Source organism: Hypanus sabinus, chromosome 4, assembly GCF_030144855.1.
Source record: "Hypanus sabinus isolate sHypSab1 chromosome 4, sHypSab1.hap1, whole genome shotgun sequence".
Lineage (NCBI taxonomy): Eukaryota > Metazoa > Chordata > Chondrichthyes > Myliobatiformes > Dasyatidae > Hypanus > Hypanus sabinus.
In genome coordinates this window covers 179,774,040-179,799,884 of record NC_082709.1, presented here as the reverse complement: position 1 = coordinate 179,799,884, position 25,845 = coordinate 179,774,040, and the positions used below count along the sequence as shown (strand labels likewise).

Below are 25,845 nucleotides of genomic sequence, written 5' to 3'. Positions count from 1 at the left end.
ACAGCTGTGCCATATTCTTTCCATTTCCTGATGATTGACTTAACTGTACTTCAAGGGATATTCAGTGACTTGGAAATTTTTTGTACCAGATTTTCTTGTGTTATTGAAAAAACTTGTGCTTTTCAATAACATTTTTGTGGAGCTGCTTGGAGTATTTTTTGTCTTCATGGTGTCATTTTTGCCAGGATACTGTATCATCAGCAATAGGGCCTTCCAGAAACAGGTGTATTTTTACTACAATCAACTGAAAGGCCTTGACTGCACACAGGTGATTTCCATTTAACTAATTATGTGACTTCTAAAATCAACTGGCTGCATCAGTGATGCCATATTTGGTGTGTCATATTAAAGGGGAATGAATATTTATGCAATCAATTAGTTAGAGCAAGAGCAAGGCACTTAACCACACATCACTCTGTGATGACACTGGTACCAAGCTGTATCGTCCCTTGCCCCTCCCTTGGACAACATGGGTGGCGTAGAGAGGGGAGACTTGCTGCTTGGGCAACTGCCAGTCTCCCATACAACCCTGCCCAGGCCTGTGCAGGTGCAAATCCATGGTCTCTCAAGACTAACGGATGCCTATTACAATTATTTTGTGTTTTATATTTGTACTTAATTTAGATCACTTTGTAGAGATCTGTTTTCGCTTTGACACAAAAGAGTCTTTTACTGTTGATCAGTGTCAGAAAAGTCTAATTATAAAACCATTGTGATTCAAAGTTGAAAATAATAAAACATGAAAACTTCCGGGGGGGGGGGAATACTTTTTATATGTATTGTATATACTTACTGTAATTGACAGTTCTTTTTATTATGTATTGCAATGTACTACTGCTGCATAGCAACAAATTTCATGTCATATACCAGTGGTTTAAAACTGATTCTAGTTCTGAATCTGATTCTGAACTTTCTTCTGCTCAGCTTGCATTGATTTAAGACCATAAGGTATAGGAGCAGAATTAGGCAATTTACCCATCGAGTCTTCTCCGCCATTTCATCATGGCTGATTGATTTCCCTCTCAGCCCCAGTCTCCTGCCTTCTCCCAATATCCTTTCATGCCCGACTAATCACAAATCTATCAATCTCTGATTAAATATATCCAATTACTTTACGTCCACAGCAGCCAGTGGCAACAAATTCCACAGATTCACTCTTCTCTGGCTAAAGAACTTCCTCCTCATCTCTGTTCTGAATGGACATTCCTCTATTCAGAGGATGTGTTGTCTGGTATTAGACTCATCCACCATTGGTCTTTCAACATTCATTTCAATGCGGTTCCCCCCCCCCCCCCCCCACCATTCTTCTGAATTCCAGTGAGTACAGTCCCAGAGCCATCAAACACTCCTCATTTGTCAAGCCTTTCAATCCTGAAATCATTTTCATGAACCTCCTTTGAGCCTCTCTAATGTCAGCACATCCTTTCTTATTGTAGCAGTTGGTGAGCTGCAAACTGCTCACAATTCTCCATGTGAGGCCTCATCAGTGCCTTATAACGCCTCAACATTACATTCTTGCTTTTATATTCTAGTTCTCTCAAATAACCTCTGGTATTCTTTTCTCCCCACATTTTCCAAAGATGTACAGGTTGGTGATTGTTGTGTTAAGGTGCAGAATCGTTATTTTTCTTGCAGCTTAACTTCCCTATGTTTGCTTGGATGCTTATACAATGACCTATATATGTGTGACTGTTCAGTGAGGCTTTCGATAATAGTGGTATAGCTTCTACTGTATATTTCTGCAGTTTTCCTGCAGCACGTGTAACACCACTTGAATCTGGCTATTTTATAGGTTAATTATTATCACTGGAATACTGTTATGTTTTCAGTTGGAACTCATTTTTGTAAAAGATGACCACAACTTCTTTGTTCTCGGCCCTTTTAACTTTGTTCGCTCTTTTGTTCTTGTAACTCTTAATAAAGCATTCAGAAGCAATAATCTTTATGCCTCAGTTTTTGATTCTGAACTTCCAGATTGCAAAAACTCCAGGATCCAAAAAATCCGTCACTGTCAATTGTGATAGGATGGCAGGTTTGGCAAGAGAGCTTGGTGAGCTTTCAAAGTGAGAATCCAGGTATCTTGGTCTTTAACGAATATGGGCTAAGTGACTGAACATCAAAGGACATAGAAACAGAAAGGTGTCAGAATAGGGTCAGTAACATAATGAAGGATCCCACCCACCAACACTGTGGCCCCTCTTCCTAATAAAGTGACTCCTGAGAGTACCTTCATGTTCTTCTGCTGCTGTCACCCATGCACCTCAAAGTTTGATGTGTTGTATGCTGAGAGTTTCTTTTCTGCCCACAGTTCTAATGTGTGGTTACTTGAGTTACTGTCACCTCCCTATCAGCATGAACCGGTCTGGCCATTCTCCTCTGGCCTCTCTCACCAACTCCTCTCCATTGGCCTCTGACCTTACCAATGCCTCCAGTTTCTGACGAGGCTGAAGACTTTGCACAAGCATACTAGTTATGCAGTAGAAAACATCCTAACAAACTGCCTGGTACGGAAACTGCTCTGTGGTAGACAGGAAGGCTCCACAACAGGTAGTCAAAACTGCCCAACACATCACTGGCACCAACCTACCCTCCATCAATAACATATAGTGCCTATAAAAAATATTCACCCCCCCCCCCCGGAAGTTTTCATGTTTTATTGTTTTACAACATTGAGTCACAGTGGATTTAATTTGGCTTTTTTGAGACTGATCAACAGAAAAATACTCTTACGTGTCCAAGTGAAAACAGATCTCTACAAAGTTATCTAAATTAATTACAAATATAAAACACAAAATAATTAATTGCATAAATATCCACCCCCTTCAAGTCAGTATTTGGTGGATGCATCATTGGCAGCAATTACAGGCTTGAGTCTGCGTGGATAGGTCTCTATCAGCTTTGCACATCTGGACATTGCAATTTTTCCCCATTCTTCTCTGCTCAAGCTCTGTCAGATTGCATGGGGATCATCAGGGAACAGCTTAAGCTTAAGTCCAGATTAAGGTGTGGACTCTGACTTGGCCTCTCCAGGACATTAACTTTGTTGTTTTTAAGCCACTCCTGTGTAGCTTTGGCTTTATGCTTGGAGTCATTGTCTTGCTGGAGAACAAATTTTCTCCCAAGTCATTTGCAGTCTCTCTTGCAGGCTGCATCAGGTTTTCTCCAGGATTTCTCTGTATTTTTCTGCATTCATTTTACCCTCTACCTTCACAGGCCATCCATGGTCTGCTGCAGTGAAACATCCCCACAACATGATGCATCCACCCTGATGCTTCATGGTAGGGATGATGTGTTTTTGATGATGTGCTTACATCAAACATAGCCTCTAGTCTGATGGCAAAAAAGCTCAATTTTGGTTTCATCAGACCATAGAACCTTCTTCCAGCAGACTTACATTCTCCCACAGGCCTTCTGGCAAACTCTAGCCAAGATTTCATGCGAGATTTTAGTCAACAGTGCCTTTTTCTTTGCCACTCTCCCATAAAGCTGTGACTGGTGAAGCACCCGGGCAACAGTTGTTGAATGCACAGTCTCTCCTATCTCAGCCACTGAAGCTTGTAACCCCTCCAGAGTTGTCATAGGCCTCTTGGTGGCCTCCCTCACTAGTCCCCTTCTTTCACAGTCAGTCAGTTTTTGAAGATGGCCTGCTCTCAGCAGATTTACAGCTGTGTCATATTCTTTCCATTTCTTGATGATTGACTTAACTGTCCTCCAAGGGATATTTAGTGAGTTGGAAATTTTCCTGTATCTATCACCTGACTTGTAACCTTTTTGTGGAGTTGCTTGGAGTGTTCTTTTGTCGTCCCAGTGCTGTTTTGCCAGGATACTGAATCTTCCAGATACAGGTGGATTTTTACTACAATCAATTGAAACACCTTGACTGCACACAGGTCTCCCAAAAACAGATCTTCATTTAATTAATTATTTGACTTCTAAAACCAATTGGCTGCACCAGTGATGATGTGGTGTGTTGTATTAAAGTAAGGGGGAATAAATACTTATGTAATCAATTATTTTGTATTTTATATTTGTAATTAATTTCGATCACTATGTAGAGATCTGTTTTCACGCTGACAGGTAGCAATATTTTTCTGCTGATTAGTGTCAAAAAAGCCAAATTAAATCCACTGTGATTCAATGTTGTAAATCAATAAAACGTGAAAACTTCCGGGAGGGGGTGAATACCTTTTATTGGAATGTATATACAGAAAGGTTTTTTTAAAATTGAATTGACTTTATTTCTTACATCCTTCACATATGTGAGGAGTAAAAATCTTTACGTTACATCCTCGTCTATATGTGCAATCATGGTAATTTATAATAATTTCTATTAAATAGAACAGTTAATGTAACATCGAAGTATACTCAGATCAGTGTGAGTTCATCAGTCTGATGGCCTGGTGGAAGAAACTGTCCTGGAGCCTGTTGGTCCTGGATTTTATGCTGCGGTACCGCTTCCCGGATGGTAGCAGCTGGAATAGACAGTGGTTGGAGTGACTCAGGTCCCCAATGATCCTTTGGGCCTTTATCTGGTGTACGTAGACCATGGGAGGTCCTTGGTGATGTGGATGTTGAGGAACTTAAAGCTGTTTACCCTCCCAACCCCAGATCCACTGATGTCAATAGGGGTTAGCCCGTCTCCATTCCTCCTGTAATCCACAACCAGCTCCTTTGTTTTTGTGACATTGAGAGAGAGGTTGTTTTCTTTACACCACTGTGTCAGAGAGATGACTTCTTCCCTCATTATTGTTGCCAGAACAGGGCCAGTAATGTCAAGAAAGATTCCACCCACCCTGCTCATGGACTGTTTGTCCCATTCTCATCAGGGAGCAGGCTACGTAGCATCCATGCCAGGACCACCAGTCTCAAAAACAGTTACTTTTCCCAAGCAGTAAAGCTGATCAACACCTCCACCAACTAACTTCATCTCCACTTTATCGTTTCCTGTCAACCTTTTGTCCAGACACTCCTGTGCCTAGTGTCACTTTATGGACATACAATCATTCTATGTGTATAAGCTATCTTACGTACTTATATTTACTGTGTTTTTTAAAGAAATATTATTGTGTTCTTTAGGGGCAGGTATGAGATATGTCTCTACTAAAAGATATATAACACACTGTTTCCCTCCTCTACCCTGCCCTTGGGCAAAGTGTAGCACCTGCTTAGCCGCCCCACCTCCCGATCAGGGTCATGTGAATCGCTGGAGTGGGTGGTGGATGGTCGTATGAGCAGCTGGTGCAGATCACAAGTCCCGGTTATGCGACCACTGATGCCAGGCAGACAATCTCTAAAGAGTATTGATAATGGCTGGGGTCACCCATCTTGTAAAGACACTGCCCTGAAGGCAATGGCAAACTACTTCTGTAGAAAATTTTGTCAAGAGCAGTCATGGTTCGAGAAAACAAAAGAATAAGCACAATAGTGCGAATTGGGTCTTCACTACAATCCTTCATCAAATGGAAGGCCATGATTGTCCTTGTCACAGGACATGCCAGATAATGCTGATGATGTGTTCTTCATTTTTTGTGCTGCTTTGGATCTGGAGTAACAATTCTTAGTTCTCCTTTACACATGTGTGCAGGAAATGATATTAACCATTCTTAAACCAATCAGACTGAAGTGCTGTAAAATGACAGTGTGAGGTTTAGGTCACTGCAGCTGTGCCCTCTGAACACTGAACCCCTTGCCAGAGGAAACAGTTCTTCATCAAACCTCCTCTGAATTTTCAAAATTCATCCATTCTCCTCTTAACCTCCCTGTTGCAGACATCCAACTTTGTAACTGAAATCTATTACTCCTGCCTCCCTCCTGTTAATTCCTTCAGAACCCTCTTCAATGTCTTGACATTCTTCTAAAGGAATTAGACTCTTGCTCCACCCTGCTCTGTATTTATGATGAACTCTCAGTTATTTGCTTGATACAATAGGACAGAATGTTCCCTTTTCACTTGCCCTATCACTGAACTGTTCTCACAACTTATGGACTCATAGTCTTTTTTCCTCTTCTTTATGTGCAGTTTTTTTGTCCTTTGCGCACCTATTGCGTGCAATTTTCCACTGATCCTTTTATGTTTGTTACATTTACTGAGAATGCCCTCAAGAAAATGAATATCAGGGATTTACATGGTGATTCACTCCCTCCATTTCCCTCTATTTCCATCTCACACTCTTTCCGTTTCCCTCTCTTCCTCTATTTCCATCTCCCACTCCCTCTATTTCAGACACACTATCTCCACTGATTTCACACTCACTCTGTCACATTTTGGAACAAAGACTCCCCTCCTCGTGCCCCCTCAGCCACTTACTCTGAGTCCCATTGGAATTCACGGATCTCCAGTCCTCAGAGTCTGCCAGCTTTATCTCCACTTGGTAGTGATGGATAGGGACACCACCATGCGAATCCGGCTTGGTAAAGGAGATTCTTGCCACCGCCTGTGATGCTGCAAGCACTCTCAAACCGTACGGACTGGATGGCACAGCTGCAGGAAAGGACAAACACACCATTCATTAACTTACATAAATAATGAGGAGAGACCTTGGATGGCGGAGGAAAATCATGGTATATTGTTTCAAACAAAATTCTAAAATACTGGATATAGTCTGGGTCTTCAGGTTGCTCTGTACCTCCTTCCTGATGGTAGTAATGAGAAGACAGCATGTGCTGGATGGTGAGAGTCCTTGTCAGGATGGAGCTCCCAGGACTGGACACCATCTATTCCAGCAGACTCAGGAGGAAAGCAATCAGCATAACCAGAGACACCACACACCCCGGCCACTCCCTGTTTGACCCGCTGCCATCCAGCAAAAGGTTCAGGTCACTAAAAACCAGAACAAATAGACTGAGGAACAGCTTCTACCCCAGAGCTGTGGCCTCCATCACACCACTCCCATAGAACAATGACTGAAACTGTGAGCACACTTACACAGATACTTGCACTAACGGCACTTTGTGCATTACTGTGATATTCTGGTGCTGCTGCAACTTATTTTCTGCTACTTATCTATTTAATACCGTTTTTCTATTACTGTCTTGTTTTTAACTACCGCTTTGTTTGAGACGAAGCAAAAAGAGTTTCATTGTACCTATGTATAATGACAAGAAAGATCATTCAATTCAATAATGATGGATACCACCTTTTTGAGGCACTACTGTTTGTAGATATCCTTGCTGGTGGGGAGGGTTGTGCCCAAGATGGGGCTGGTTGAGTTCTGCACCCCCAATATCAGGCAGTGATGCAACCATTCTGTTTGAAAAATTCTGATTCATTTAATTAACAATTCATATTCCCTACATATTGTACTAGGATTTAAACTGGTCAATACCTCACAGTGTTGACTACAATGATGGGCACTCCACAAACATCTGCCCAGAACAGATGCTAACATCTGGAACAAACGTCAAATAAACACTTACAGGCAAATCGACAACCGTAATGGCGTTTAGCTCAGTAGAAGCAGATGGGAACGGACCCTTTCCTTGAAGCCCTAATTGTCCTACAGTGTCAGTCTGAAGGATGGCCTTTTTATTGGAAGTATGGTAGTTCCCAGCAAAGGAAGGGAGTCAGCTTTCACAGTGATGATTTCAGTGTTGTTGTTTCCAGTAGAACCGTATCTTGAGAAATCAAAGTGTTCTGCTCCAAAAAAAAATGTCGTTTTCGGTGAAAACTCATTAATTGTGGAAGTGTTTCTCGTTCCTCGATTTTGTCCCAGAGCTCAAGAATTTCAGATCAAGGATCCAAATGCTTAGAAGTATATTATCTAACAAGATAAAGTGCCTTTGTTTTAATAATTAAAGCTTAAAATGAGATAGTTAGAAAAACACATAATGTACTCTTTCAGCATACTTGCCAATTAAACAAATGAAGATGTCTCTCTCCTTCCCTAGTACTTGTTGGCACTCTAGCATTCTGAACCTTTTCTCTTCCCACCAGTCTTCTCTCTCTTGTCCTTTCCTCCTCTCTTTTTACCTCTCTCTCCTCTCTCCCCTTCCTCAGCAGCTTTTTCCCTCCATGCTCTGTCTCTTTCTCCCTCTCACTCTCTTGCTCCCTTTTTAAATCTCTCTCACACACACTCCTTCCTTTTAGCTTTTCATCTCCTTTCAGTGCTCACCAGCTCCCTTTCTCTCCGTTGCCCCCTTCCCACCAGCTGTCTGTCTCCCTCAGCCCCTTCCCCCTTTGAACCCACCCCTGCTCACTCATCCCCACCTGTCAACACATCTTTGCCACCTCAAACCTTTCTCTTCCCATTCCGTCCACTCAACCCCAAGACTCCCTCCTCCCAGAGATGCTATAAGGCAGCTTTGCGTCAAGTACATTGAGAGCAGAGACAACAGCGGCTGCTTTCCATTCTGCTGGGATTTCAATTCCCTTGTATTTCAATTGCTAGCGTTGTAGGTCTTGATGAACAGATCTTTGTAAATTGAAGACACATTTGGTCAACTGCACCGTAGCAAAAAATTGTAAGTAGACCACTTCTGAATCAAGGAACACTGACAGTGTTATTATGTTTAATTTTCAACATCCTTCAAATTATCTCTATTCACACATCACCTCCATATAAAACAAGATGCAACATGCTCAACAGCATCACCTGAATCAGGGCAATGAAGACTGTGCATTACAAATACTTTTGGCACTGATTTAGAATGACCATAAGGCACAGGAGTAGAATTAGGCAATTCGGCCCATCAAATTTGCTCTGCCGTTATATCATGACTGATTTATTTTCCTTCTCAATCCCATTTTCCCATTTTCTCCCTGTAACCTCTACCACCATTACTAATCAAGAACCTACCAAAGGTTCAACTTATTATCAAAGTATGTATAGAGAACACAACTCTGAGATTAGTCTTTTCCAGATAGCCATGAAACAGAAAAGTCATGGAGGTCATTAAAAGAAAAGGCATCGACCCCTGCCCTAACAAAAGAGAAAAAGAAACAAAAACTGTCAAACCCAAACTCCCAACCCCTTCCCACACACAAAAACTAACAGATCACACACATGGCAAACAGCAGCCATAACATCAAACCCCAAACACCCCTCCCTCGCAAAAAAGACATATTGCCCACACAAAAAAATTAGGATGAGAGGTGACCTGATAGAGGTGTATAAGATGATGAGAGGCTTTGATCATGTGGATAGTCAGAGGCTTTTTCGCAGGGCTGAAATGATTGCCACAAGAGGATACAGGTTTAAGGTGCTGGGGAGTAGTTACAGAGGAGATGTCAGGGGTGAGTTTTTTATGCAGAGGGTGGTGAGTGTGTGGAATGGGCTGCCAGCAATAGTGGTGGAGGTGGATATAATAGGGTCTTTTAAAAGACTTTTGGATAGGTACATGGGGCTTAGAAAAATAGAGGGCTATATGTAAGCCTAGTAATTTCTAAGGTACGGACTTGTTTGGCACAGCTTTGTGGGCTGAAGGGCCTGAATTGTGCTGTAGGTTTTGTATTTTTCCTATGCTCTATGTTTAGAACAGAGATGAGGAGGAATTTCTTTCGGGTTGTGAATCTATGGAATTCATTGTCACAGGTGGCTGTGGAGGCCAAGTCATTGGGTATATTTAAAGCAGAATTTGAAAGGTTCTTATTTAGTAAGTGAGTCAAATGTTACAGGAAGATGGTGCCATATTAAGAGTTCAGAGGAAAAAGACTGACGTGATTGCTCTGCAGAGAGCTGGTACTAACACAATGGGCCAAAATGGCCTCCTTCTTGAGCAACCAAGATCCTAGCATTGGACCTACCTTCCTCTTCCCAATCAATTCACTAACCAATGGGAATACTCTACTGTTGACACTGATCAACAGAAAAGACTCTTTTGCGTCAAAGTGAAAACAAATCTTCTCGCCAGTCCTGCTGAAGGGTCTTGTCCTGAAAATCTATGAATCCTTCACTCGGTTTTACAAGTACGTCCTGGTGCTCTCGTAAAACTCGTTATTTAGAGAGCTCCACAACAGTCACAGCAGGACAATGATGAGAGAGAGATAGGAGGTGTGGGCAAATTTATGTCGGAGCAGAGGAGCTGGAGGTGTTCCATTGGGAACGGGGTGAATTATGCTGTTGAATTATCAACTGTAATCTTTCCATAGATGCTGCCTGGCCTGCTGAGTTCTTTCAGCATTTTGTGTGTGTTGTTTGAATTTCCAGCATCTGCAGATTTTTGCTTGTTTGCAATGGGAATAATGATCGTCTATGTTCATTCCTAGAGCATGGAATTATCGAGTCAGAAGAAAGCCCTTTGGCTCTTCAGAGTGGAGCCAGCCCTTGTTGAAAAGCCAACCAATGACTCATTCACTTCACACTCTTTGTCAGCGGCCTCGCAGATCGTTCTCCTTCATTTATTTACCCAATATGTTCCTTCACTCTCTTATTCTGGCTTGCTGCATTAAAATCTTTGCATAATTCACCCCGTTCCCAATGGAACACCTTCAGCTCCTCTGCTCCGACATAAATTCGCCCACGCCTCCTATCTCTCTCTCATCATTGTCCTGCTGTGACTGTTGTGGAACTCTTTAAATAACGAGTTTTACGAGAGCACCAGGACGTACTTGTAAAACAGAGAGAAGGATTTATAGACTGTGGAAATAATATCGCAAGGAGTGTGTGGAATGGGCTTGAAATGAGGCACTTTAAAAATTACTTCTCCATTTGTACTTCACATTGACCTTCAGCTGAATTGATGTCAGTGATTTCATTATGATTTCATTACACTTTTTTTCTCATTTTTTTTTACCACAGCATGTTATTAGGACAGAAACATCAATTCCCTAGTCAACCACTGAGCACCAAAAGCACTGGCTGATTGGAGAGCTCTGTTCACAAGCTCCTTACACGTTCACTGTCCGTGTAACCTGTCCCACAAACAATCCCCTAACCAAATGGAGACACGTGAGACTGCAGACGCTGGAACCCGGAGCAACAAACAACCTGCTGGAGGAATTTAGCGTGTGATTGAATCTTTCAGCACAGAAGCCAACCCTCCATCCCACCTCGTCCAAGGACCCCAGTTGGATCCTGGCCTTGGCTGCTTTTTGCCATTTGCATAACTGTCATGCAGGCTCATTAGAAATGTATAATAACAGAGGCCATACATTTAAGTTGAGAGGGGGCAAGTATAAAGGAGATGTGTGGAGAAAGTTTTTCTTTACAGAGAAAGTGGAGGGTGTCTGGAATGGGCTTCTAGGGTGGCAGTGAAGACAGTTACGATAGTGGCTGTCACGAAGTGTGCTGGCAAAATCGGAACGCAGGCACGGAGGAAAAACAGACTCCGATGTAGAAGCGGCTATTCATAATAGTTCCAAAAGAATGTCAGAGGCTCGGCTGATGGACACTGTGAAAAGTAACCTTCTCAAATCTAGGACCCTGTGGTTAGCACTAATCAGGTGTATGCTTAAATAACACAAGTAACACAGAATCCTGGAGCTTATCAGAATAAACTGAACAAGTGTAAACAGGAAGCTCCAGGAGACTGCATTACAAAGAGCGAGTTACTCGAGAAAAACACAAGGAACTCTGAACGATTAACGACTCTCGTTAAACAACGATCAACCAATTCAGGTATTCTAAAAACCTTGGAGCCTAATGCTCTCCAATGCCCCATACAGGCCAAAGAGTTTATTGCAGTGGCTTTTGGATAGACTTATGAATGTGCGTGGAATGGATGGATGTGGATTGTATGCAGACATAAGGGATTTAGTTTAATTTCGTATTGTGTCCAGCGCAGACATCATGGGCCAAAGGGCCTGTTCATGTGCTGGATTGTTCTATGATTATATTTTTGATGGTGCTGACCATGCTTCCCATTCAATCTGGTCCCATTTGCTTGTGTTTGAAACATACCCATACAACATAGAACATTACAGCACAGTACAGGCATTTCGGCTCATGTGCCGACCCCTTAACCTACTCTAAGATTAATCCTTCCTACATAAACCTCCATTTTTTCTATTATCCATGTGTCTATCTAGCAGGTTCTTAAATGTCCCAGTGAATCTGCCTATCAACACTCCTCACTGGTTGTTCCATGTACCCACCACTCTCTGTGTAAAAAAGCCTACTTCTGACATTGCCTCTTAACTTCTTTCTAACAATTTAAATTTATGTCCTCTCATAACGGCCACTTAAGCATATGATTTTAGCAATTGAAAGTGTAGTTAATCATTTATTGTAGCTCTTGTGTTCAAAGAGTATAAAATTCTGTATTAATTGAATGAGATTCTCTTCGATGTTGTGCTGACCCTTTAAATGACCCTAACATATCTCCCCATACAATGACCCTTGGCCCCCACAACTCTCTGAGTGAAAATTTTACCTCAGACATCCCCCCCCCCGATACTTTCTTCCAAACACCTTAAAGTTATGCCCCCTTGTAGTAGTGATTTCTATCCTGGGAAAAAGTCTGTGTCTATCCACTCGATCTATGCCTTATCATCTTGCACACTTTTATCAAGTAAACTCCTCTGCACATATCCTAACCACGTATCTGCCCGAGTAACTTTTGTAAGTTGTTATCGTGCCTGCCTCAACCAGTTCCTATACTAGTCAGTTAAATATACAGACCACCCTCCTTTCCTTCAGGTTCCTATTAAATCTTTTACCTCAAACCTCCACCTTCCTGTTCTTCATCTGGCAACTCTGGGAAAGAGACATGTATATTCTCCCTATCTATACCCCACATGATTTTATACACAACAGATCCATGGAAGGAAAGCAATTGTCAGCGTTTTGGAGTTGAAATGCACCAACGCCGGATTTCGTTGACGACTCCCTTTATCCGCAGATGTTGCTTGATCCAGTGAGCTCCTCCAGTAGATTGTTTGTTATCACTGAACTAAATCTCCACTTGGTGTATTGTGCTCAGATCTGGTCGGTTCATTATAGGAAGGATATGGAAGGTATAGAGAGGGTGCAGAGGAGATTTATCAGGATGTTGCCCGGATTGTGAGCATGTTTTATGAGAATAGGGTGAGTGAGCTGAGGGACACCCTGATTTACTCCTACCTCAGCACTGAAAGCTGGAGATTTCCTTATTGCACTGACCTTAGGGGTTTTACCCAATGACCGACTGATAAGACCATAAGACTCTAAGACACTGGAGGAGGATTAGGCTCTTTGACTCATCGAGTCTGCTCCACCATTTCATCATGGCTGATCCATTTCCCTCTCAACACCATTCTTCTGCTATCTCCCTGTATCCCTTCATGCCCTGACTAATCAAGAACCTATCAACCTCTGCCTTAAATATACCAAATGATTTGGCCTTCACAGCCACCTGTGACAATGAGTTCCACAGATTCACCACTCTTTGGCTAAAGAAGTTCTTCTTCAACTCCATTCTGAATGGATGTCCCTCTATTCTGAGGCTGTGCTCTCTGTTCCAAGACTCCACCACCATAGGAAGCATCCTCTCCACATCCACTTCACTGTGACCTGAAAAGAAATGCGTGGTGTGTTAATATATTTCCGTCAGCTCCTGGCTGGACTGTGTAGCCAAGTGGAGCTCCAATGCTATTTGCAAACTTGCCATTGACACCACTGTTGTTGCCAGGGTCTTGAGTGGTTAAGAGGAGGTATATAGGAGTGAGATAGGTCAGGTGATTGAGTGGTGTTGTGACAGTAAACTCACTCTCGGCATCAATAAAACTAAGGAACTGATTGCAGATTTCAGAAAGAAGAAGTCAGAAGAACACATGCCAGTCCCCATTGAGACGTCTGTGGTGGGAAGGGTGAAGAGCTTCAAATTCCTGGGCAACAACATCTCAGAGAATTTATCCTGGGACCAGCACACAGTCACAACCATGAAGAAAGCATGCCAATAGCTGCACTTTCTTAGAAGTTTAAGAAGATTTGGCAAGGGGATAGTGTAGAAGGTTGTTGTAGGTTAAAAATGGACATTGACAAGATGCAGAGCTGAGCTGAGAAGTGGCAGATGCAGTTAAATCCAGAAAAGAGTAAAGTGATACACTTTCGAAGGTTGAACTTCAAGGCAGAATTCAGGATTAACATAGGATATTGGGGCCCACATCCATAGCTCCCTCAGAGTTGCCGCAAAAGTTGATTGGGTGGCTAGGAAACTGTGTGGTATGAAACCATTAAGCTGTTCCTCACCTTTAGGGGTGGAACAATAGCAGCAAGAAAGGCATAACATTATTACAGTGCCAGCAAGCTGCATTCAATTCTGCCGCTGTCTGTAAGGAGTTTTGTATGCTCTTCCCATGACTACGTAAGTTTCCAACAGGTGCTCTGGCTTCCTTGCACATTCCAAAGACATCCTGGTTTAGAAGTTAAATAGTCACTATTTAAATAGTCACTAGTTAAATAATTGGGTGGAACAAGCTCATTGGGCTGTAAGGACCTGTTACAGTGCTGAATTTCTAAACCTAAATCTTAAAATGTTAAATTAAAAATGGTCACCAGAAGAAATGTAGCTATTAATAACAAATACATGCCTTAACTGAGATTCCCTCCCTCAATTTCCAACCACCCTACCCCTTGCCCTTCGTTTTTACCATCTCTCTTGAATCATAGAAACTTACAGTCCAAAATAAGGCCACCTGGCCCACTGTGTTCAATCCCATGTTCCAGCCCCTGGTTTGTAACTGTGTGAGTAGCATCTCTTCAAATACTCCCTCAGGTACTTTTAAAAAATATCATTTAAAAGACTGGGTAGATGCATTCTTGGAAGATCAAGAAACTGGTACAGAAATAGCTTAAAGCAAATTGGCCATGATTTATGGGAATGTGGGATAGGCTCGACAGTCTGAGTGGCTAACACTTGCTCCTATTATCTAGCCTCCTTGTAATCTGCTCCTACCACCTTTGGAAAGTGAGGTCCATACCTCAGGGTCTTGTTGATTGAAATAGTTTTCCACTTACTGATGAACTTAATTTGAGGCTTATCTCAGGCCCAAGCGGGAGAGATGGAGTCTGAACTTAACTGGTCCAGCTGTGCATACAAGGAGACAATAAAGTCACAAGGGCTTCCTCCTCCTTCTTTTCTAATCCTGATGAAAGGTCTTAGCCGGAAACGTTAACTATTTATTCCCCTCCATAGATGCTGCTTGAACAGCTGAGTTCCTCTAGCATGTTATGTATGCTGCTTTTAGTGATCAGTGTGTTCTTTGTCAGCAATGATCATCGATCCTACAGGGCCGTGGCTAGAAGTGCAATGGGATGCTAATCCTTCACTGCTTGCAGGTTGGTGTTTGTTCACAATACATTCAGTGGCCACTTTATTAGGTACACCTGTACACCTGCTCGTTAGTGCAAATCTAATCAGCCCATCATGTGGCAGCAACTCAATGCATAAAAACTTGCAGACATGGCCAAAAGGTTCAGTTGTTGTTCAAACTAAACATAAGATCGGGGATAAATGTGATCTAAGTGACTTTGACCGTGGGTTGATTGTTGGTGCTAAACAGGGTGGTTTGAGTATTTCAGAAACTGCTGATCTCCTGGGATTTTCACCCACAACAGAGTTAAAAGAGACTGGTGTGGAAAATTAGAAACATCCAGTGAGCAGCAATTCTGTGGGAAAAATTGTCTTGTTAATGAGAGAGGTCAGAGGAAAGTGGCCAGACAGGTTCAAGTTGATGGGAAGGTGACAGCAACTCAAATAACCACATGTTCCAACAGTGATGTGCAGAAGAGCATCTCTGAATGCACAACATGTCAAACCTTGAAGTGGATGGGCTACAGCGGCAGAGGGCCACGAACATACATTCACTGGTCACTTTATCATTAGGTAGCTAATAAAGTGGCCATTGAGCAGATCTACTCAATGGAAAAGGAAGCTGAATCCACACTCTGGACTTATTGCAGATGGAATGTCATTATAGGAAGGATGTGGAAGACTTAGACCGAGTGCAAAGGAGATTTATTCTTCCAGCATTTTGCGTGTATTACTCAGGAGCCAATGAACCATTGAGAAGAAGGGTCTCGGCCTGAAATATCAGCTGCTAATTCATTTTTGTAGATGCTGCCAGACCTGCTGAGTTCCTCCCACATTTTGTGTGTGTGTTGCTTGAGAAGAGTTACTGTCTGTTCCTGCAGACAGCTGAACACAAGCTAGTGTACGTGTCTGCGAGATCAGTTTGGATGGGTCATTTCTAATGCCAGTCACCAAAGGCAATTTACAGCGCTGCTGCCTGGAGGATATCCCAGGCACATGAATCAGTACAACGTTAGCTTGTGATATTTTATCACCGGCTACCCATACTCATGAGAACTCACTGAGGTTCTTTACTTTCTATCTTGAAGGGAGTCTACTGTGTCTCAAATGCTATAAAATAACAGTTTCATCTCAGAGGAATTCAAAAGTAATCTCTTTTTTTTTACAAGTGTGATGCTATTTATCTGAAAGTAGATGAGTTTTGCATGGCAGAGTTCTAAACGTTAAATTTCCTAGTGGGGAATTTTGTGCAGGCAGGTCACTGAGTAATAATTGAGCTGGAATGTACAGTACACATCACATAAAAATAGGGCAGCTTCCCTTTGTTCACTGTTGTGTGTTAATCCAGTAGTGAAGATATTTTTTACAGAGATCTACAGATGTGCATGGGTGGTGTGGTGAAGATATGTCTCTACCAAAGGTGGTGCAAGCAGCTCCTTCTGTCCACTAGCCTTAAGGTCACCCTTGGGCAAGGTATAGCACCTGCTTAGACCTCTGATTAGGGCCACGTGAGCCATAGTTGCAGTTGATGGATGGTTGCATGAGTAGCTGGTGCATATCACAAGTCCTGGTTATGCGCCCACTGATTCCAGGCAGACAATCTCTGGAGGGTATTGATTATGACTGGCATCACCCATCTTGTAAAGACTCTGCCCAAGCAAAAACAATGGCAAACCACTTCTGTAGAAAAATTTGCCAAGAATAATCATAGTCATGGAAAGACCATGATCATCTACGTCGCATAATGAAAGAAAAAATTGATCAGCAACTGACCCCTTCTCCTTGACAATGTTCAGATAGTCAACCATATTCCCTGTGACCTAGGCGTCCACCTTGATATGGATCATTCTGGGGTTATGAAATTATGGATAGCATGATTATGGTTGAACTGAAATGAGAACCCGTCTTCAGGAAATAAAACCTGTCCACAGTTTAGCTTCCAATTTTTTGGTTGTGAAACCAATCAATAGGTGTGGGATTCTGTTTCTGTCCCTCTGAAACTACCCAGCCAAAGACAATAGGTGGATATTCCTGCAATTAGCATTTAATACAAAGTTCTGGACCGATTCTGCAGATGCTGGAAATCTTATGTAACACATACAAAATGCTGGAGGATCTCAGCAGGTCAGGTAGCATCTATAGACAGGAATAAGCAGGCAACATTTATGGATGCTGTTTGACTTGCTGAGTTCCTCCAGTGTTCTCTGTGTGTTACTCTGTTTTATCACTTAACTTTCTGGTTAGTTAACTATTCATGGGGCCATTCAGATATTGAATGAATGGCTTTTTTTTTAATTGAGTGGAATTGATGGCTTTGTGACAAAGTTTGCAGTTGTTAAGAAGATAGATGAAGGAGTAGGTAGTGCTGAGGAAGTAATATGATTGCAGCAGGACTTTGACAAAATGGAAGAATGGGCTAAAAAGTGGCAGTTGGAATACAGTGCTGGGAAATGTATGATAATGCATTTTGGAAAAAGAAACAATTATTTCAATGGGGAGAAGGTTCAAACATCAGAGGGACTTAGGAGTCCTCATGCAAGGCTCCCAGAAGGTTAACTTGCAGGTTGAGTCTGTGCTAAAGAAGGCAAATGAAATGTCATTTATTTCAAGGGGAATAGAATATAAAAAACAAGAAGATAATGCTGAGCCTTTATAAGACACTTGTATTGTCAACAGTTTTGGGTTCCTGATCTCAGAAGGATGTGTTGTCATTGGGGAGACTCCAGAGGAGGTTAACAAAGATGATCCGGGAACGAAGGGGTTAATATATGAAGAACATTTGGCAGCTTTGGGCCTGTACTCACTGGAATTTAGAAGAATGCGGGGGGGATCTCATTGTAACCTACCACATATTGAAAGGACTAGATAGGGTGGATGTGAAGAGGATGTTTCCTATAGTGGTATCCAAAACTAGAGGGCATAGCCTCAAAATTGAGGGGCAATCTATTAGATCTGAGGTAAAGAGGAATTTTTTTAGCCAGAAAGTCATAAATCTGTGGAATGCTCCGCCACAGACTACGGTGGAGATCAAGTCCATATATATACAGTCGACCCTCCTTATCCGCGGGTTCCGCATGTGCAAATTCAACCAACCACAGAGTGGGAAAACCCGGAAATTGACTATTGTTTGCCTCGTGTCTCGTTTGTTCGATACTTGTATTGTGAGCAAGAGGAAGAAGCTTAAGGCTAGTAAGGGATGGCTGGCTAGCTATGTGAAGCACTACTGCCTCAAGAACTTAAAGATCACAGGAGAATAGGGATTGGCTGAAGCTGAGGCAGCATCGCGTTCCCAGAAGAGCTACGATGGTTGCGTCTGTACTGAACATGTACAGACTTTTTTTTCTTGTCATTATTCCCTAAACAATACAGTATAACAACTATTTACATAGTATTTACATTGTATTAGGTATTATAAGTAATCTAGAGATGATTTAAAGTATACAGGAGGATGTGCGTAGGTTATATGCAAATGCTATGCCATTTTATATAAAGGACTTGAGCATCCACGTTTTTTTTATCTGCGGGTGGGGGGGGGGGTCCCAGACCCAATCCCTCGCAGATAAGGAGGGCCGACTGTATTTAAGGCAGAAGTTGATTGTTTCCTGATAGGTCAGGGCATCAACGGATAGGGCAAGAAGGCAGGTGTATGGGGTTGAGCAGGATCCGTGATCAGCCATGATGGAATTGCAGAACAGACTCGATGGGCTGAAAGGCTTAATTCTGCTCCTATGTCTTATGGTCTTATGGTATTATACGTTGGGTGTCTGAAGCTTGTGCTGAGGCTTTTGGAACAGACACCAGTATTAAATATTCAAACAGAGTTCTGCTAGTTGGGATATGCTACCACTGTAAATATGTAATCCCGTAAATTATTCAACTATATTCAAACTATTAAATATAAGAATGTGATTATAGCAATTGAAAGTGTAGTGAATCATTATTCACGTGTTGAAGGTCTTATCAAGAGAGTGAGATTCTACTGGACACTCTCTCCAGAAGTTTTGTTGTGTGAATAAAGATTTTTATATTTCTCAAAGATGAAAAGATATTAATATAAAATTTCTGGGACAAGTACAAGGAAAGAGAAGCTCAAACTTCTTGCAGTAATGGGAAAAACTGATGGAAGAAAAAGTCAAGTTGTCATCGCATGACATTCATGAGTTACATCAAGGGATGGACAGACAAACGTTTTGAAGAGCTTATTAGAACTTCTCAGATTAAGGACAGTTGGACCGTGATCGGCCACGTCATATGACATGGCACATAATGATGATGATATTTCTGAGTTAGATCTTTCAGGGGGCTCAGTTTTAGTCAGTCAAAACGCACCTCTGTAATATTGGCCATTTGCCCCTTACTTCAATGCAGATACTGTTGTAACCCTGATCTGTGCCATGGTCAACTCTTGCTTGAATATTCCAGGTATTAAATATAGAACATAGAACATTTCAGACCCATCAGCTATGAAGTTGTGCTGACCTTTTAGCTTACTCTAAGATCAATCTAACCCTTCCTTACACATAACCCTCTACTTTTTATCATCCATGTGCCTATACAAGAGTTTCTTAAATCACCCTAATTTATCTGTCTCTACCACTACCCTGGCACCCATAACTCTCTGTGTAAAAAAATTACCTCTGACATCTCCCCTATACTGTAATCCCCTCCAATCTCCTAAAAGTACGTCCCCTCATATAAGGCATTTCCGCCCTGGGATAAAGGTCTCTGGCTGTCCACTCTGATTATGGTCTTCATCTTCTCTCTGGTTGTATCCAACAATGACAGGAGATCTGTGTGGGAATATCTTCAAAGCAGTAAAGCCATTGTACGGGGGCAGTTCCATTCTCTCAATGTCAGAAGTCCGGGTCCAGTGGTATGAATGGACGTCACAACTGGGAACTTCTTTGATCGCAGTGGATGACCACAACGTCTCCACTGCCTCGTCATGTCCTTTGCTCTCCACGAACCGTCGTAGAACCACCTTCTGGCCATTGAATCTCACTGTAGACCTCATCCGTCCTGTCTGCCAGAGCTGACTTTGCGTGCCAGGACAGGCATGTCCCTATCCCAGTGGAGTATGTGGCCACCCTCCTCTGGTTTAGCGGCGCACTGGGCTGTGGCCGCTGCAGTATGCAAAAAGCTACGTGAAGCATAGATGAGAGCCGAGAGTCCAATCGGGCCCAAAGGTGAGTGAACTGCCCCAGAATGGACACAACACGCTCCCTCCACCAGAGGAACTGGCCCTCCTTTGGCACAGTATATACCCTAATCAGCTTGCACAGCTCTGTAAGGTCACCTCTCATCACAATTCATTCCAAAGAGAAAGGTCTAGCTTGCTTAACCTATCTTTATAAGACATGCTCTCTAATCCAGGCAGTATCCTGGTAAACCTCTGCTGCATCATCTTTAAAGCTTCCACATCCTTTCCAAATTGAGGTGACTAGAACTGAACACAATACTCCAAGTGGGGACTAACCAGGATTTTACCAACTAGTTTGACTCCTATAATAGAGCCAGGCCTTCTAATCAACTTATTGAGCCTGTTGGCATAACCTGTGTTGATGCCATTTCTCCAGCACACCACCTCATCAAAGATTGTACTGGTGACAACAGACTGGTAGAAAATGTGAAGGAGAGGCCTGCACACTCCAAAGGACCTCAGTTTCTTGAGGAAGTAGAGGCAACTCTGGTCCCTCTTGCCTCTGTGTTTGAGCTCCACTCAATAATGTCATCCAGGTGCATCTCCAGGTACTTGTAGGTCCTCACCACATCCATGGCCTCACCATCAACAGTAACAGAGAGCAGTGCAGGCCTAGACTTCCTAAAACCCATCACCATCTCATTTGTCTCAATGATGTTGAGCTACAGATGATTCAACTTGCAACATTTGACATAGTTCTCCACCAGGGCCCTCCTGTCCTCCCTCTACACACTCAACTATTGCTGAATCATCAGAGAATTTCTGCAGATGATATGACTCAGTGTTGGATCTGAAGTCTGAGGTATACAGGGTAAACAGGAAGGAGCCAATACAGTCCCCTGTGGGGCCCCAGTGCTGTTTATAGCCATGTCTGACACACAGCTCTGAAACTGCACAAAATGTGGTTGCCAGTCAGGCAGAACATTATCCAGCATATAATGGAAGTGCCAGCCTGCATTGAACGGATCTTCTCCCCCAGCGATGAGGGCTGTGTGGTATTGAAAGCACTTGAGAAATCAAAAACCATGATCCTCACAGAGCTGTCCTGCTTATCCAAATGGGAGTCGGCTCTGTTCAGCAGGTAGATGACAGCATCGTCGACTCCAATGTGGGCAAACTACAGGGGGTCGAGGGTTGATCTGACCAGGGTTGAGCCTGGACCAGCCTCTCTAGGGTTTTCATGATGTGTGACGTCACGGCCACTAGAAAGTAGTCATTCAAGACTTTCGATCGTCCCTTTTTGGGTACTGGGGCCACACATAATGTTTTCCACACAGTCGGGACCCTTTCCAGGCTGAGACTTAGATTGAAAGTGCGCTGGAGAACTCCACACGGCAGCTCAGCACACTCCCTCAGGAGACAGGGGTTCACACCATCCGGTCCCAATGCTTTGCCGTGTTTGAGTTTCCCCACAGCCCTTCTCATTTGGTTAACAGTGAAGGTGAGTCCATGGTGATGGGGAAATTAGTGGAAGGAGAAGGCTGGGGGGAGGTGAAGATCGGGACAATAGTAGCTGGTATGTGGAGGTGTGGAGGGTAGGTGCTGGGGAAGGAGAGGATGTTAACAGTGGTAGCCTGTGTTTTCATTCATGTGTTGAATTGGAGGTGGGAGGAGGGAAGAGGGGAGGCGTTAGTGCTGAGTGAGTACTGGGTGCCTCTGCATCTTAGTCTTCTACATCTTAAAGAACACTGTCTTAACCTATTCAATGTTTCCTTATAAGTCAGGTCCTCCAGACCCGGCAACATCCTTGTAAATTTCCTCTGTACTCTTGCAAAGTTGGTTACATCATTCATGTAGGTAGGTGAACAAAACTGCACACAATACTCCAGATTAGGCCTCACCAACATCTTATACAACTTCAACATAACATCCCATCTCCTGCACTCAGTACTTTGATTTATGAAGGCCAATGTGCCAAAAGCTTTCTTTACAACCCCTTCTACCTGTGATTCCACTTCCAAGAAATTATAGACCAGTATTCCCAGATCCCTTTGTCCTATCACACTCCTCAGGACCCCACCGTTAACTGTGTAAGACCTACTCTGGTTGGTCCCACTGAAGTGCAAAATCTCACACTTGTTTGCATTAAGTTCTGTCGGCCATTTTTCAACCCAATTTTCCAGCTGGTGCAGAGTTTTCTCTGCCATACCATCATGGCTGATTTATTATCCCTCTCAACCCCATTCTCCTGCATTCTCCCCATAACCTTTGATACCCTGACCAATCAAAAACTTACCAACCACCGGTTTAAATATATCCAGTAACATCTCCTCTACAACTGTCTGTGGCAATGAATTCCACAGATTTACCACCCTCTAGCTAAAGAAATTCTTCCTCATCTTTGTTCTTAAAGGATATCTTTGTATTCTGAGGCTATGCCCTCTGATTGATCCTCGACTCCCCTACGATAGGATACATCCTCTGCAAATCCACTCTATCTAGGGATTTCAATATTCCATAGGTTTCTAAGGGTGAGTTTTGAGGATGAAATGTCAATTTACAAGGAACAGAAGTTGGGGCCTTAGAGCAAACATGTGGAAATCTGTAGATGCTGGAAATTCAAACAACACACACAAAATGCTGGTGGAACACAGCAGGCCAGGCAGCATCTATAAGGAGAAGCACTGTCAATGTTTCGGGCCTGAAACGTTGACAGTGCTTTTCCTTATAGATGCTGCCTGGCCTGCTGTGTTCCACCAGCATTTTGTGTGTGTTGTTTGGGGCCTTAGATGCTGGAATCTGGAGCAACATAAAATCTGATGGAAGAACTCAACAAGTCGAATAGTATCAGTGGTGGGAAAGCAAATGTTAACATTTCCAGTCAAAATCCTACATCACGACAAGGCATTGTTTTCTCTGAGGAATGCAGTCAGAAACTCACCAAAAGTTACAAGGAGAAAAATTACATCAGATTCCAGCTGACACTAGACATAAACACCTTGGATTGAGCAACACACAGAGATGCTTCAAATCCCTACTGTCAAAAGCAATTTGGACTGCACTTGAGGTCCTGATGTCATGTGGAGTCCATGAATCAGTGGAGACACACGATGCTTTTTGGGAAATTCAGGTTGTTTTACCCTGTAAATTTATTTTTAATTCAAGGCAAACTAAATGGGATAACCTGAAAGGAAGCAGACTAGCCCAGTGGTGTTTGCACATCAAGCTTTGAAGGTGGCTGAAGACAGACTCTTGTAAAAGACATTTGGGATCTTTGGTTTCCAACAGAGAGTAAAATCAAGGGACTTCCCTCCAAGAGCAGTGGCCGGACAGATGCTTATGAAATTATAGATGACTTCGATGTGAAAGAGAGTTTGAAAAGACTAAATCTAAATCTATCCCAGAAATAAAAGGGTTAATAGATGGGAGGGAAAATATTGACAATATTAGAAGAGTTCTTTGGACGACATTGTAAATCTTCGTTCATTGGCAATTCAGGTGAAGTATCTTAACTCAGTGAGAGGTAAGCATCTAAAGGAAATCCATACAGTCACGCGGAGAATGTATGAACTCCTTACGGGCAATGGTGGCAATTGAACCCAGGTTGCCGGTACTGTAAAGTGTTCTGCTGAACACTACACTACCATATCACACCAACTGGTAAAGCTAGAGGAGCCAGGAGAGTGACGTGGAAACATTGGGCTGGGCCTATCACTTCGATGCAATGACGAAGAAGGCATGCCAGTATCCATACTTCAGTTTCAGGAGATTTGGCGTGTCACCAAAACCTCTAGCAAATTTTGTACAGGTACTCTCCAGGTGGAGAGCACTGTGACTGCTGCATTACTGCCAGTATGGAGGCTCCAAGGGACATGATCTAAAGTGGTTGCAGTGAGTTGTGGTCTCAGCCAGCAGCATCACCGACACAAGCCTCCCCACCATTGAGGACATCTTCAAAAGGCAAAGCCTTAAGAAGGTAGCAATCACCATTAAAGACCCTCACCATCCAGGACTCGCTCACTTCTCATTACTACCATCAAGTTCAATTATCATTCAACTATAGAACAGTACAGCACAGTACAGGCCCTTCGGCCCACAATGTGCCGACCCTCAAACCCTGTGTCCCATATAACCCCCTACCTTAAATTCCTCCATATATCTGTCTAGTAGTCTCTTAAACTTCATTAGTGTATCTGCCTCAACCACTGACTCAGGCAGTGCATTCCACGCACCAATCACTCTCTGAGTGAAAAACCTTCCTCTAATATCCCCCTTGAACTTCCCTCCCCTTAACTTAAAGCCATGTCCTCTTGTACTGAGCAGTGGTGCCCTGGGGAAGAGGCGCTGGCTGTCCACTCTGTCTATTCCTCTTAATATCTTATACACCTCTATCATGTCTCCTCTCATCCTCCTTCTCTCCAAAGAGTAAAGCCCTAGCTCCCTTAATCTCTGATCATAATCCATACTCTCTAAACCAGGCAGCATCCTGGTACATCTCTTCTCTACCCTTTCCAATGCTTCCACATCCTTCCTATAGTGAGGCGACCAGAACTGGACACAGTACTCCAAATGTGGCCTAACTAGAGTTTTATAGAGCTGCATCATTACATAGCGTCTCTTAAACTCTATCCCTCAACTTATGAAAGCTAACACCCCATAAGCTTTCTTAACTACCCTATCTACCTGTGAGGCAACTTTCAGGGATCTGTGGACATGTACCCCCAGATCCCTCTGCTCCTTCACACTACCAAGTATCCTGCCGTTTACTTTATACTCTGCCTTGGAGTTTGTCCTTCCAAAGTGTACCACCTCACACTTCTTGGGGTTGAACTCCATCTGCCACTTCTCAGCCCACTTCTGCATCCTATCAATGTCTCTCTGCAATCTTTGACAATGCTCTACACTATCTACAACACCACCAACCTTTGTGTTGTCTGCAAACTTGCCAACCCATCCTTACTAACCTCACATCCAGGTCGTTAATAAAAATCACAAAAAGTAGAGGTCCCAGAACAGATCCTTGTGGGACACCACTAGTCACAACCCTCCAATCTGAATGTACTCCCTCCACCACGACTCTCTGCCTTCTGCAGGCAAGCCAATTCTGAATCCACCTGGCCAAACTTCCCTGGATCCCATGCCTTCTGACTTTCTGAATAAGCCTACCGTGTGAACTATACATGATTATAGCCAAACAAACAGTGTTCCTCTGGGGCCAAGGTGCAAAATACATTATGAACAGCACACAGCACACTGCAAATAGCATATAACACAAATAGCGCATGTGGTTACGATTTCAGAAAAACATACAGTCACAAAGAAAAATAGTAATATAGCCCAAGTCCCTGTAGATTGTCCTGGTGTAGTTTGTCCTTCCGTTGAATGAACACCGTGTGGAGGGGGGTGGGGGGTTGGGGAAGAACTGAGCAAATACCAGAAGGGAGCACTGAGCAAACATCAGAGAGCAGCACCGAGCGAACACTGGAGAGCAGCACTGACAGGAGGGGCCAGCTCCCAACTCAGCACGTTTCCAGTGT

General features: G+C 43.0%; 1 protein-coding gene across 5 annotated transcripts in view; it reads right to left on the bottom strand.

The window, feature by feature from the left end:
* The window catches only part of LOC132393532 (neural cell adhesion molecule 2-like), a 1,581,614-nt gene that overhangs the window by 172,473 nt on the left and 1,383,296 nt on the right, over positions 1 to 25,845 (bottom strand). For all 5 annotated transcript variants that reach the window (XR_009511912.1, XM_059968913.1, XM_059968912.1 and 2 more), the window contains exon 12: positions 6,308 to 6,481. Coding sequence is in view for 4 of the 5 variants with exons in the window: in XM_059968913.1 (XP_059824896.1) it covers positions 6,308 to 6,481 (174 nt within the window). In the remaining variant the exon portion in view is untranslated. The remainder of the gene's footprint in view (positions 1 to 6,307; positions 6,482 to 25,845) is intronic.